The 15720-nt window shown below is 38.7% G+C and overlaps 1 protein-coding gene across 1 annotated transcript in view; it reads right to left on the reverse strand.

Moving 5' to 3' along the window:
• Window positions 1-1488: 1488 nt before the first annotated feature.
• pkn2 (protein kinase N2) overlaps window positions 1489-15720 on the reverse strand; it is a 79874-nt gene continuing 65642 nt past the window's right edge. Inside the window, exons 13-22 of the mRNA XM_062978039.1 lie at window positions 15502-15632; window positions 15339-15414; window positions 15022-15113; window positions 12949-13125; window positions 9357-9419; window positions 8991-9067; window positions 6537-6679; window positions 6241-6348; window positions 4515-4595; window positions 1489-4085 (exon numbers count right to left, since the gene is read on the reverse strand). Coding sequence (XP_062834109.1) covers window positions 3882-4085; window positions 4515-4595; window positions 6241-6348; window positions 6537-6679; window positions 8991-9067; window positions 9357-9419; window positions 12949-13125; window positions 15022-15113; window positions 15339-15414; window positions 15502-15632 — 1152 coding nt within the window. The 3' untranslated portion in view covers window positions 1489-3881. The remainder of the gene's footprint in view (window positions 4086-4514; window positions 4596-6240; window positions 6349-6536; window positions 6680-8990; window positions 9068-9356; window positions 9420-12948; window positions 13126-15021; window positions 15114-15338; window positions 15415-15501; window positions 15633-15720) is intronic.

A 15720-nucleotide genomic window follows, 5' to 3' on the forward strand; every position in this document is an offset into this window, starting at 1 on the left:
GGGCAAAGATTTAACTTAGCCTAATTGCTATTAAGTGTGTGCAAGATGTGCAAAACAGTTCCCTATGGCCTACTGGTAAGCAATGATAGAATGTTGGAAATAAGTAGGAGTAAGGATTGCAACAATATTTTGATGGATGTGAATTAAAAATAGAACCCCTTTGTCCCTAGAAACCATCTGCCTCATTTTGGAGACGGATTAATTTAGGCCAGTGCTATTTTTGTTTCCTCACTGCTCCAGCAGCATTCTTAAGCCATAATAGTATGAGTGAAAGAATAGATGGTAGAAAGAAGTATTAGTTTATTTAGATCTTGAATCTGCTCAGCATAGAAGCTGACATCATACATTTTAAAAACAAAACAAAATTCAGCAACATAATAAATCAGCTCTATTCTTCTGGAAGCTTCGTCTCCATGAAACGACAGGTTTACAGTCTTTACCTGGATTCTTAAGAGCGAGATTCAGTATTGTTTGCTACAGTATTACCAAAAATGGCATCTTTCTGGTGGTTCTCTTTTACAGTGATGTATTCCCATGCACTGCCTCTTCAGAATCATCATGTTGAATTTTTTCTATCAACCATGCTGTGGAAGCATAAGTAAAAAAAAAAATCCTTACCTAAATAGCTAAGACTTAGATGTTATGTATCCCGTTGGTAAATACTACTTCGTGCATGACTTCATAGCAACCACAAAAACATTTAAGTTTTTGAGCTAATATTTTGCAATATTCCCAGTCCTCTAATAAGATCTTCCACTGCCACCTCACTTTTACACTGTTTCATTATTTAATCAGTAATTCTCCAACTTGGTTCTAAGAAGCTGCAGTTTGAGTGGAAAATGGATTGGCCCTCAAGTATTTTATCCAAATTCTGAACAGTAACACAAACCTTGGTATATAGCAGCTGCTCGCTCTTATTTTACATATAGCGAAACACCTGAGGTATATAAGTTGAACTCCTGTGCATTTTTTTTTTTTGCTTTTCAAACAGCAGACAAGCAGTATGCCAAGTCCTTTGGCAGGAGAAAATCAGTGACAAACCACTAAGTAAGGCAAGGAGAGCTGCTTTAGAAACCAGAGGATATGGTTAAAACCATGCTGGACACTGAAATAACTTGCTCCTATTTCAAGAAGTTACTCTGATGTGAATCCAAGCAGGCTTCCATTGAGACATCTCAGGAATTTAAAAAGCCATGCCAGCCAATGGGCGGTTCCTATCACATACATGTACACACCTCCAAGGCACACAATCAGATGACTATAATAGAATATCTCAACTGAGTTTTACTTTGGCTTTCAATTTCACCTCTGAATACTGCTCAAGAGTTTGAGCCAAAATCACTCACTGCCAGAGATTTAGCTATTCAGCTCTGTGTACTTTGTCAAGGACCATGGTTACCTGAGTTCCTTGAACAACCAGTTATTGACCCAGGTTTAAATATTAGATTCTCCCCCACCCTGAAAAAAGAAAAGGTAATACAAAGGAAGTTCTACATACATCATTTTTATCGAATGAAAGATCAAAACCACAAGAGTATAGAATTCAAATCAGAAAATCATGTTTTCATATACAAATTTCACTATTTCAATTTTAATCCGATAGTTAACTGCAAGACAGTCTGTAGTATTACATTGTTAAAGGCACATTTCATTTTAATGCATAGTGTACCATTCTAAAATATCCTAGTTTCTTTACAAAGTGCTTCAGCAGCCACATACAAGTATAGCAAAATATATTTACAATCTAGAGTTTAAAATCTGAGTTTGTCTAAATGTTTCAAAACTAGATAAAATTAGTGCTTTCTTTCAGCTTAACGGTGTGGACATACCCTGCCTCTAATGCTTTTGCTTACGATTTACTTAAGATTATGAACATTTCTGTACAAGATGTACTTACAAACGAGGTTATTTCTGTAGGACTTTTACCTGCGAAGCACCTATTTGGGACCCAGCTGTCTCTAGCACAAATTTGGAAGGGGAAAGGGCTAGCAGACTGTCCCTCAGGTGGTGTAGTGTTTTCTTTCATTAGAAAAAAATGCTACTTGTTCTGGGAAAAAAGAGCATCCTGACAACAAGCGAAATGGTACTATTTCTTAATACCACTCCAAATATTCATAATTTTTAAAAAGAATGACTATCTAAATTCACTGTCCCTTTTGGGAAAACTTACATATACATTATTCTAGTGATTCGGTTATACCTTATATTTTTGCAGGCCTCTGAAAATATCAAAGACAAACCAAATGCTAGTTTAGTGGGAGAAGGGATAAACCTCAGGCTATAAAAGAATCACATTGGAGTCTCATTACTTCAGTTGAAAGTCAACATGGTTAAGTGATTGCTATTTATTTTAAGGGAGAAACATTCCAGTACGAGCAGTAGGTATGAGTGACTTTAAACCTTACACGAATTCTTCATTCTAGTCTAGATGGGGATGCGGCTGATAGCAGGAACCAATTTCAAGAAGGTGGGAAAGTGGAATGTCGTTTTCCACAGCCAAACTTAAAACTTTAGCAGAGTATTTGTCAATAGGTATATAGGTCTGTATGGAGCACACAGTTATCTGGTCAAAGACATTTTAACTTTTGAGGTACAGCATTGTGTTAAGAGGCTTAAAATATACACGTTTTTATCAAAAATATTTATACATTCTCTTGCAACATATTGCTTTTACCCTTATTTTCAGTTAATTGCCAATGAAAATGATGGAATTCAGTGGCTTGAAAGATGTATAAAAGTACGTTTTCCCTATTAAATCTGAATTCAACAATACATTCACAGAGCCACTGGACAATCTTAGAGGAAGTGGTACACAGTTCACCTGTATCTTGAAACAAAAATATACCAGAAATTCCAAATACACATGTATATTAAAGGATCCTTGTTCTTTAAAGATGATATGGTAACACTAAATCAGCAAAATGTAAGATGACTGACATGGCTAGGCAGAAGATTTTAGGAAATCAGTATTATGTATTACATAATGTGGAACAGTCATAACTTCTAGAAAACAGAATAATGATTGTACTTGGGGGGGGGGGGGAGATATACACACTGAAAGTAGATCCGGTTAGGACTGGGGAGACATTCTTACTTATTTACATTCTTCCTATCTGCTGGTTGTTTCTGAACAGTGTTTAAAGACGTTTAAAGGCAAAATTTGTTTGGCATGTGACTTTGGTAAACGTTTCAGCACTTGACCCACCCCCCTTGTTTTAGAAATGGAAGCACTTATATTGTTTGTTTCACATAAGTAAGGCTTTTGAACATCTCCCCCAATAAATACCATAGAAAGCTTACAAAATAAGGCATCATTTGTAAATCCTCATTTTTTCTGAGTCAAGTCAATAGTGTGCTTAACAGTCTTTCAGTCTATACATTTTTGGATTTTGTAACGTTTTTTACTTGAAAAGGATCGACAGCTTTTGCCTCCTTCCAACAAAACGTGGCCTGGATAGATGGTTATCAGTCTAGCTCAGTTTCTGGTGGTTGTTCCACTTCTTAAAGGCATGTTATTTTCTCCAATGTTTTATGTGAAAAAATAAAGATATAGGACAAGCGTATGCCCATATGAGAATGGAACACGGCCTGTCCTCACCAATTCAGCTTAAAGAGCTGCACAAAAATTGCTTTCCAGTGCTCAAGATTAATATATATATATATATATATATATATATATATACACAAAAACAAAGAGGCCAGACCTCGTGTGTATTAAAAACAGTACTTTTACAAAAAATCTTCATATGATTTAAAAATCAGAAGCTACAGGCAGCACAGAGCCCAATCCAGAGACTGGTCCTGTTCTCAACAAGGGAGGGAAGTGGGAGAATGCTGTTTCTGACGAACCTATCGGCTAGGATTTCACAGTGTCTAAAGGATTAACACCAGTCCGCAATGTAGTCAAAGTCTCTGAACATGTCCTGCTGATCTTCAGAAAGTATCCTAGGCTCCCGAGGTGGAGTGAGAATAGGTGCTTCTGAGGTAAATTCGTCATCAAAATTGCTAACATCTTCTCTCCCTCTTATGACGGGAACAAAAGGAGGCTTCACTTTCTTGGCAAGCAATGCGTTCCAGTCGATCAACTGTAAAAGAGAGGACAGGTTATAATAATAATAATAATTTTATTCTTATATCCCGCCCCATCTCCCCGGAGGGACTCGGGGCGGCTTACATGGGGCCATGCCCAGACACGACAGCACAAATCAGATAAAACATTAAACCGAGCAGTAAAACTTCAACATGATTAAAAACAGTCATAAAAGTCAATATATATAATAATATTAAAATCCCGATTTGGGTCAAAAGATCCAGGCCAAGGTGCAAAGCAATATCAAGTTATCAGGGAGGGATAATTATACAGCAGGTGTAATACTTAAAGTGCTGAATGAATCCTAAAAAACAATCCAGAGGGTCTACTGCTTAATAGGTAAATAACATGATCCCACAAGGTTAAGCTCCCTGCTACAGGATATTGCTTGCCAAACTACAACCACACTTTTGTTGGCACTCACCCGGAAAAAGTGATGCTTTTTGACATCTTCAGCATCCTTCTCGCCAGCACCAAGGCGCCGTTCTGGATTTCTCCTCAGAAGCTGAAAAGAGCATCAAGAACTTGGTCAGATTGAGACTTGAGTTTCCTGCTATGATTTCCTTAATCTTCACATTTTTGATATAGATGGGTAAATTAAAAATGGTCTTTAAGATACATGTCTTACCTTTCCAATTGATTAGATAACACTCAGTTCTAGCTAGATGTTGCCTTTTATCACAGAGCAGTTTATAGAAGCTTAAACCACAAATAACACCATCTAAACAAAGTAATATCTAAATCAAACCCAACTAAACCCAAACCCATAGTAATTAAAATCAAACTCAACTCTATTTGTAAAACAAGAATGAGAACTGACATTACTAGGACTATTGGACAATCAAACAAACAAACAAACAAACAAAAAAGGAACACGAGAGAATACTGCAGCAGCAAGAATATGCTCAAAAGTGGAAAATGACAGAAATACCAACTGTAGAAGACTGGACAGTAAAGATGCGGGAAATTATAGAAATTGACAGATTAACAATATTTTTGAAAGATAAGTCATTGAAAACATTCTCAGAAGAATGGAAACCCTTATATAACTATACATCTGAGGGAAAGACTATCTACAGGTCTGGACGCATAAAAGGTTGGGATATTCACTTGTAAATGTTAAAGCAAAAAGTAAACAATCTGTTGGATATAAAGTGAAAGAATAAATGCTAGATTTATAGAGAAACCGACAAAAGAAGATGGAAATCCACTTTTACTGCTAATTTATGTGTATGCTTGTAGTTTTAGTTAGAGGTAGAGATGTATGTATGTTAATCATTGTGTAAATAGGTCTATGTTCATGTACTTATAAGTATTGCTGCTTTTCTTTCTGTGTGTTTTTGTTGGCAAAATTTTAATTAAAAATATTGAAAAAAATCAAATCTAACTTAGAAAAATTAGTTCTAAATAAGGTACAGCAACACACAATTCTCTCAATCTCATTTACAAGAAGCTATATTAAATCCAAACAGTCTTCCGCAGTCAATTACCTCCTGAATAAGGCCTCTCTGCAGAGTGAGCTGACACAAAAAGGTCACTCCAAATGACTGATGAAGTGATAAAGGATGGAAAGCTCTGTATTCCATTAGCCAACTTTCGGCCTCCCCACATTCAGCCCATTTGAATTCTCTCTGCTTCTGTTCTGCGATAAAACTGTTACTGCCAAGGATAATTCTCAGGCATCTCTTTTGGTCTTTTTCACATGCCTCTAGATCAGTGGTTCTCAACCTGTGGATCCCCAGATGTTTTGGCCTTCAACTCCCAGAAATCCTAACAGCTGGTAAACTGACTGGAATTTCTGGGAGTTGTAGGCCAAAACACCTGGGGACCCACAGGTTGAGAACCACTGCTCTAGAAAGTAAAGGGGTACTGTTTCTGGCTGCTTTTACCAAGAATAGTGTACCACTATTGATAATAGCCACAGGAGTGAGTAAACACAGCTTTATCTAGCAGGAGTGATGAGATACCACAGTGATTGTGTTACACTTTGACATGGTACTTAATTATTTTTACATTAAATGGATGTTAAGAAATCGAGTGTTGTAATTTTTTTAAAAAAAGCTTTAAGAAAAAACTCAATTGCTTTCCTTAATACACATGGCTAAAGATTAAATTAAAAAAGGAACATGCACACTTCAGTCACCACTCACCCGTCTCATGATGGAAATGGCTTCTGTAGAAAGGAAACGAGGATATCTTACTTCATCATTTACAATACTGTCAAAAACCTCTTCTTCATCATCTCCTGGAAAAGGAGACTGGGGGAAAAAACCACTAGTATGAACCATTTCCAGAAATCAACATTTTAATCAATTTAGCTCACAGCCCAGCAGCCAGAAGAAAGTGAATTGCTAACAGTCCTGCATGCACCAGGTCCCTTCCAAATGTAGATTCAAATGCCCTTCATGGACACATAAAACAGCTTTATATGTTTTGTGAAGCTTACCTCACCAACCAGCATTTCATAGATAAGCACACCGAGACCCCACCAGTCTACAGCTCTTGTATAAGATGTTTCCGTCAACACTTCTGGAGCAAGAAATTCTGGAGTGCCACAGAATGTACTTGTTCTGTCACCAAATCCCATTCCTGCAATGATTATTTATTAATTAAAATACTTATAACCCCGAAGTGGCATACAATAAAATTAGTTAACCAATAATATAAAAAAGAAATTATATAAGACGCAAATAATATAAAAAGTTTAATGAGTCAAAACAAGACAGCTGAAATAGTTTAAAATATTTTAAAGTAGAGTACATGTGCAGATCTGAATAAAATCACTCAGACTTTATTGAAGTGAAGGCACGCTGGGGGAAATGGCTATCTCTAGGTCTTGGCTACCCAAGCGCCGTTTGGTTTACCCTTTAATTATACCTCAAACCTCAAAGTAAACACTCTTGAAGCTGGTTAAAGATAACCAAAAATATATTTATTGAACACAGGAAATAGTCCTTTTACTGTATTAGAAATAATATGAGGTAAACTATAAGCTTTGCTATCTTTGAGGTAAGTACCTAAACTATGACCTATGTGGTAAGTACCAGCTATGGTGAACTATCTATAATGACTATGAGGTGAACTATAAGGTAAGTACATAAGCTATGAGGTAAACTATGAGGTATTATAACTATATGGTAAGTACTTAAATTATGACCTATGTGGTAAGTACATAAGGTAAGTACTTCACTATCAGATAAGTACGTGATTTATGTTGCCTGTTTGAATTTGCCAGGTCAAAAAACCCAGACCAAATTCTAAGACCTATCTCTAAGAGGTTTTTCTCTGGAATGCAAAATGGAGGGAAAAAGGCCTCTAGAGATTAGCTCCCAGGCTGAACCATCTCATCCAAACCTACAGGGGAGTCCCAAGCTCCACCCCCAAAATGAGAGCCAATGGAACAGTCCTCCCAAGAACAGCAACCAGGAAATAAGCAAGAGAGGGAAAGCCAAGTAAGACAGCACAACCCACTTATTTGCAGACTATACTTACCATGACCCCTGTGGACACCTGAAACTACAGATAGTTCCAAATCTTACATTTTCAAGCTTTGGTTGAACTTAACCCACTGAGTCAACTGAGCCAAAAACATAGGCTTTGGTACAGAGTTAAAGGGGACTCGGGCAAACACTTCCTGTTTTCTGGAAGAGCTCCCCCCCCCCTTCACCTTCTATTGGTCTGCCCCCAACATTTCTCCTCTAGCTTCCTCAGATGCTTGCACAGATGCCTGACTACAGGAGGCTAACCTCTGGGTCAAGCGTACCGAAGAGACATACTGGAGGACAGAGAAATGCCAACAAACACTCCATGCAGGGACTATGGGCAAGTGAAACCACGAAAAGGGGGTCTTCCTGTAAGCTCCAAAGGATTTCCTAAAAACAATGTTTTGACTTGGCCCTAGAATGACAACAGTGTTGGTACCAGCTGGGCCTGTAGGGGACAATTACTCCATAGCTGCATTGTTACCACAAAGATAGACCTTTCTTATACTCTCTTGCGCCGTGTTGCTTCCAGAGGATGCCATCTCCGACAGACCCCTGTCAAGGATAAGCACGTCTTCAAGCGTCTAATATTCCAAGCCATTTAGAGCTTTGAATGTCCTCACCAACACTTTGAATTCAAATCAAAAGTGTATTGGCTGCAGGTGTAGCTCCTTTGATATTGGTACGACATTGTCCCTATATCAGAAGTGGATAACTGTGGAAAGCTAGGGGACCCACAATAGTGCCTAAATCTTTCTCTATGAAGTACTGGGGGGGGGGGATTTTGCCTTGTTTTTAGGATCCCGGAGCTTAGAGAGGCTTTTAAAGAGGCTTTTAGACTGGATTATTGCAATGCGCTCTATGTGGGGCTGCCCTAGAAGACGGCCTGGAAACTGCAATTGGTCCAGCGTTCGGCAGCCAGGCTACTAACTGGAGTGAATTACAGGACGCGTTCAACCCCCCTGTTCAAGAAGCATCTCTAAATCACACACTGGTTAATTTTTCACCTGCCACTCCCTTAAAAAAGGAAAGAAGGCTAGAGTTATGAGGTCTAGACCTCCCTTTACCTCCAGAGAGTTAAAAGTCAATAACTAAAGTTTCTTCTTCTATCTTTGTAACCATCACTGGAAACCAGGAGAAAGGTGGAATGTAATTAAAATAAAGGAAGAAAGAAAGATCATGACCTTCATTATCTGCTTATAGACAAAGCAAAATTTGAAACAGATAAATCGGACACATGCTACAATGGCATGTTAAAAGTTAATGGGAGAAGGAAGGGAAGTGGAAAGGGGGAGGGGAGGAGGGGAACTGTTTATCTGAGAGAGTACTTGATAAGAGTGGGCTGGCATTTCCATAAAAAGACTAACTACATGGTAATAATACATAAGACTGACAACTACTTTAGAAAAAAAACTTACCCTCCTTGCAAAGACCAAAGTCAGCTATTTTCACAAAGCCTTCTGTATCCAGCAACAAGTTGTCTAGCTTTAGGTCCCTACAAAAAGAAATTTAAACAATTTGCTATGGCCAGGTTTGAGCCACTAGATACAAGTTATTTGCAAATATGTAATCCTTCTTAAATAGTTTTCTTTTCTAAATTTAAGATATCTTGGTTTGGGGTGAGCAACACTGGTTTTAGAAAGGTACTCAATTGCAGAGTTTTCTGCTTGCCAAGAAAAGTTAAATGTTTTTGTTTAATGTGAGCAACCATGGTACACAAGACAATCAAACACAGACAGCAGAATGTGAAGAATAACAGCAATCTGTATCTTCTGAATACTTACCTATAAACTATCTTGTGCTCATGTAAATACTGCAGTCCAAGAACAACGCACGCAGCATAAAATCTATTCAGAAAGAGAAAAATGTGCTTGGTGTCACCACTCTCACAGTTTGTTATATTGTTGCAAAGAATAGCTTAGACAGAAACTAACTTCAAAGAAAAACGTTAATGCCAAACAAATGTCTCTTCCAATTAATTTATTTGAATAGCAGCCTCTTCTGTTCCTTTATTTTGATGTAAAAGTTTGCAGTAAAAACATAACTGAGTGGCAGGGTTTCAGATGCAAATGGACCCAGGTTCAGTTACAGAATCAGGTACCATTGGATAGGAAAGATCCTCCTTATCTGTCTTAGATTCTACACAGCTCCCGCCATCCTAAGTAGATCATAGGATCATAGAGTTGAAAGCGATCTAGTGGGCTATGCAGTCCAACCCCCTGCCAAGAAGCAGGAAAATTGCATTCAAAGTACTCCCAACAGATGGCCATCCAGCCTCTGCTTAAAAGCCTCCAAAGGAGCCGCCTCCACCACACTCTGGGGCAGAGAGTTCCACTGCTGAACAGCTCTCACAGTTAATAATGTTCAGGTGGAATCTCCTTTCCTGTAGTTTGAAGCCACTGTTCTGTATCCTAGTTTCCAGGGCAGAAGAAAACAAGCTTGCTCCCTCCTCTCTATGACTTCCCCTCACATATTTATACATGGCCATCATGTCTCCTCCCAGTCTTCTCTTCTGTAGGCTAAACATGTTTAGCTCTTTAAGCCACTCCTCATAGGGCTTGTTCTCGAGTCCCTTGATCATTTTTGTCAACCTTCTCTGGACACATTCCAGTTTGTCAACATCTCCCTTTAATTGTGGTGCCCAGAATTGGACACAGTATTCCAGGTGTGGTCTGACCAAGGCAGAATAGAGGGGTAGCATGACTTCCCTGGATCTAGACACTAGACTAGACTATTTATGCAGGCCAAAATACCATTGGCCTTTTTTGCCACAACATCACATTGCTGGCTCATGTTTAACTTGTTGTCCACGAGGACTCCAAGATTTTTTTCACATGTACTGCTGTTGAGCCAGGCGTCCTTCATTCTGTATCTTGCATTTGTTCCTGTTGAACTTAATTTTTTCCCCCATGTCAAGAGCAACCTGGGTTGCTTCTGGTGTGAGAGAATTGGCCGTCTGCAAGGACGTTGCCCAGGGGACACCCGGATGTTTTGATGTTTTTACCATCCTTGTGGGAGGCTTCTCTCATGTCCCCGCATGGAGCTGGAGCTGATAGAGGGAGCTCATCCACGCTCTCCCCGGGTGGGATTCGAACCTGGCAGCCTTCAGGTCAGCAATCCAACCTTCAAGTCACAAGGCTTTTAATTCACTAGGCCACCGGAGGCTCCATTTTGTTAATTTTGGCCGATCTCTCTAATCAATTAAGATCGTTTTGAATTCTGCTCCTGTCTTCTGGAGTATTAATACTAGGCTAGGTCACTGCTTCTTAAACTGTGGGTCTCAACCCCAAATGTGGTCCCCTTAGATCAGTGATTCTCAACCTCTGGGTCCCCAGATGTTTTGGCCTTCAACTTCCAGAAATCTTGACAGCTGGTAAACTGGCTGGGATTTCTGGGAGTTGTAGGCCAAAACACCTGGGAACCCACAGGTTGAGAACTACAGCTTTAGATCAAAGTTGGGCTTGCAAAAAAATTGACAACAGTAAAATGTTTCTGAACACCACCTAGACATTTCCATTGATCTGTTAGCAATAACGGTGCAGGGTTTTACAGTAGACTCTGCAGAAAAAGCTTCAGCTGTACTGTACAAAAAAGGAAAAAAACCCTTTAGCAAGCTTTCTAAATATTGATTTATCATCAGTTTGGTTTTATACCGATTTTATATACCCTACATAACTGGGGTCATGCAAAAGATTTTCAAGGTAAAAGTGGTCCTGAGTGGAAAAGTTTGAAAAGTCCTGCTCTAAGCGACAATACCCTACAGCAGGGATATCAAATTCATTTTCATCAAGGGCCACATCAGCCTTTGCCTTCAAAGGGCCGTTGAATCTATGGAAAGACAATCTGTGGATACAGAAGCTGAAATATGTTTCTGTCTATCTATCTATCTATCTATCTATCTATCTATCTATCTATCTATCTATCTATCTATCTATCTATCTATCCCCCCCCTCTCTCTCACACACACACATAGTGGTTCAGTTCCCAGATATTATTTAACAACAGCTCCCAGAACTTTTGATTATCTGCCATGAGAACTGGGATAATAGTACAGTAGGGTCTCACTTATCCAACGTTCTGGATTATCCAACGCAGTCTGCCTTTTAGTAGTCAATGTTTTTGTAGTGAATGTTTTCAATACATTGTGACATATTGGTGCTAAATTCGTAAATACAGTAATTACTACATAGCATTACTGTGTATTGAACTACTTTTTCTGTCAAATTTGTTGTATAACATGATGTTTTGGTGCTTAATTTGTAAAATCATAAACAAATTTGATGTTTAATAGGCTTTTCAGTAATCCCTCCTTATTATCCAACATATTCGCATATCCAACATTCTACCGGCCCGTTTATGTTGGATAAGTGAGACTCTACTGTAATTGAAACCCCACGGCACTTGTGACTCTGAGGTTGGGGAAAGGTTAAAGGGCATTTTAAAGTCAGACATCATATCCACTAGCTTTGTATCTCAATTCAAACCCCACTAACCAGACTAAACAGAACAAACTGCAGCCCTCCATATGCTACTGTATCACAACTCCCAAAAGCTCTGGTCATGACGTCTAATTATGGGGAATACAGGAGGCATAGCTCAGCATTTGGAGCACCACACAGAATGACATGGTGGGTCAGATATAGCCTCTGGGCCTTGAGTTTGACACATGTGCCCTAACGGCACCAGATCCCATTTGATTGTGGAAGCTAAGCTAATTAGTACTTGGATGGGGGGACCACTTTCCCAAGGGGACTCAACAAATATTAGGTGCTGTAGGCTATATTTCAGAGGAAAGAACTGACAAAACCACTTCTGAGAATTCCTTGCCTAAGAAAACCCTATAAAATTCATGAGATCAAAAGGCAAGTTGAATACACATAAAAATACACATAAAACTGTATATGTTTTATTGATAAAGCAGGTATTTGTGTTCTATAATAGTTTTTTTTAAACTAGAAGTCATATTATAGTCAGCAACTAATTGAAGCCTAGACACAGGTGACATCACAGTGGCCTATGTCTATTCCAAACTTCTTGGCTGTGCAAAATTTTCATGAGCACATCATGATTTTGTATAGCCGTGTGGTTCATGTAATGGGCTTTGCATACATTATAGATGGTGACTAGATGATGTTACACGCTTACATATCATGTTGGGGCAGCAGCTATGTTTGCAGAGAAGGAAATTTATTTCTCTCCAACTGCCAATGTGTTTTATATTTGTAGCACCTACCCTTACTACCATTTCCTTGAAGCCAAATCCTGAAACATGAGGTGGCTCCCAACCTAGTTGCATATGCTGATATCGTCTCACAAAACAAGCACATAGATCAATTTACATCACCTGTTTGATTCTTATCAGAGCTGGACACTTACACTGCTCTTGGTTCAGAAAAGACATCGGTGTGTATATGCATCATCAGATCCCCACCAGCAGCATACTCCATGACAAAGCAGACATGATCTTTGGTTTGGAAACAGGCAAAAAGGTTCACCAGAAAGGGATGCCTTACACTGTTCACAGTTTCAAAAATCCTCTTTTCACACATGAGGCTGAAACAGAGAAAATATAATGAGGTCTAAAGTTACTAATCTATGGTACAACAGAGAGAAGAAAAGGGAACCCAAGAATACTGTTTACTTGTATTTTGGGGAAAAAATTCAACACATATTTGTGAAGGGAACCCACTGCAGCATGGAGCATTTCTGAAAATTTATTTCCTAGAGCCTTTTTTTCTCCCTGGTATCTTTATAGGACATACTCTGAAATTTATCCAGTAAATAGAATTTTTAAAACCTGTAAGATCTTTCAAACTAAACGGATTCCTATTGTAGTAAAGTATACAAGAAAACGAATAGACCTATATTTACCAAGTATGGTGGGATGTTGGGCTCTCAGGAATATACATACTAAATCTCCGAAACTGCCAACAGGCAAGAGATCAAAAAAATTATATTTGGGACTACAACTTCCAGAATCCCGTAATCATCATTTCTGCTGGGGGTAAAAGACTTAACTTGCCTTTTACAGAAGGATCTAGACCAGTGGTTCTCAACCTGTGGGTCCCCACGGATTTTGGCCTATAACTCCCAGAAATCTCAGCCAGTTTACCAGCTGTTAGGATTTCTGGGAGTTGAAGGCCAAAACATCTGGAAATTCACAAATTGAGCACCACTGGTCTAGACACACATTATTGGTAGACAGATGTATGTATACACAGTACTTGCTAGCATGGATTGCTTTTCAACCATACAGAGAAGCACTGCAAATGAAAATAGCTATGATGTACAGGAAACTAGACAAAGAGGCAAAAAGGAAACCCTTGGCCATAGGAAGTAAATATGAAATAAGATGTGCCAAGGCCTTTAAAGGTAGACTTGAAATGTGATAGCGATTTTTTTTAAAAGAACAGTAATTGCATATGCATCAATGGCAAACTTCTTACAGACATATGCACCAATACAAGAAAAGCACAGGCAAGCAGATGTTTCCTAATGAGTAAATTGCTTACTTTATACAGTTATCAGTAATTATTAGACATTCTTCCAAAGATGTGTGTTTAAGCAAGCCATAATTAAGTCTAATCAAGTCCAGCTCTCACAACTAATGGATGCGAGAGCTGGACCATAAGGAAGACTGAGCAAAGGAAGATAGATGCATTTGAACTGAGGTGTTGGAGGAAAATTCTGAGAGTGCCTTGGACTGCAAGAAGATCCAACCAATCCATCCTCCAGGAAATAATGCTTGACTGCTCATTAGAGGGAAGGACATTAGAGGCAAAGATGAAGTACTTTGGCCACATAATGAGAAGATAGGAAAGCTTGGAGAAGATAATGATGCTGGGGAAAAAGGAAGGAAAAAGGAAGAGGGGCCGAGTGACTAGCTTGACCTTGAAAGAGCTGGGGGTGGCGACAGCCAACAGGGAGCTCTGGCATGGGCTGGTCCACAGCAGCAGCCCACTTCAACCCACAATGCACCAAAAGCTGCTTTTGAAATTAAGCAAAAATCTGAAAATAAAATGGGCAGTATGGGAAAGCCAGTTACAATTTGAAGAAGAAATTGTCAGAAAGCTTTCAGGATATATTCAAGTGTTTCATCCCATATGAAGCCGTGCTTTAGTTTGCATCTTTTCAGTAGTTGTCTGAGGTTGTCTTTGCTTTGCTTAAAACATAAATTCCTAAAAACAGCCCTGCTGGATTAATCTATTGTCTTATCCAACCCAGCATGATGTTCCCTCCCTGGGCAACCAAACGCCTTGAGGAAGCCTATAGACAGGACTCTGGCTTGTGTTCCTCAGCACCTGGCTCTTACAGTTGGCAATTTTGTTGCTCCTCTCTGCACCTTAAATAACATGGGATCACCTACAAGCTTGGCCAATTAAACTTAATGAAGAAGCTGAAAAGTGCCAATTCCAATAGAATATAATTACACCCATCCTTCATACTGACCTGTCTACTTCATCACGAGCAACAATATCTCCTTTCTTTAAGGCTTTAATAGCAAACATTTCATTTGTATTTTTATACTCAGCCAACAGGACCTGAAACATAAGACAATTTGTGCAATGAGTTTTTTCCCATGGTATATTCACTATTTAAATTTTTTTTTTCAAATTTAAAAAAAATTAATTATGCTGCTCACAAAGCACATCGACAAAATAATTAAGTAAAATATTAATCCAATGCTGCATGCAGCCATGAAGAAAATAGACTAAGGAAGAACAATATGGAAATAGATCAAAAATAGTAATTGTTGTCAAACTTACCTTTCCAAAGTGTCCTCTACCCAGTACAGCACAACATCGAAAGTCTTGTAAACTGAACTGAAATCTCTGTTGTATCCTGAAAAGCAACAATTTAGAGAGTCTATAGGATTTCTTCACAACAATGGGCTGGATTACATAGCTTTAATTTTTTTGTAAAGTCTACCTTCTATCTTCAGTCTCTCGTTTTGTATATTCTGTATCAGAGTTTGAAATCTGAGTCTCACAAATAATCTCTGATGAAAGTTTAGGGATAAAATTGTTTCTGTCATTCTCAAAATCGAATGTTCCTGTATCCTGTGAAAGGTGTAAAAGAAAAAAACAATCAGAAGGTTTAAAAAGCAAAACTGCTAGAAATTGAAGTCTGCTTAGTCTAGAAGAGATA

Source organism: Anolis carolinensis, chromosome 4, assembly GCF_035594765.1.
Source record: "Anolis carolinensis isolate JA03-04 chromosome 4, rAnoCar3.1.pri, whole genome shotgun sequence".
Classification (NCBI taxonomy): Eukaryota; Metazoa; Chordata; class Lepidosauria; order Squamata; family Dactyloidae; genus Anolis; species Anolis carolinensis.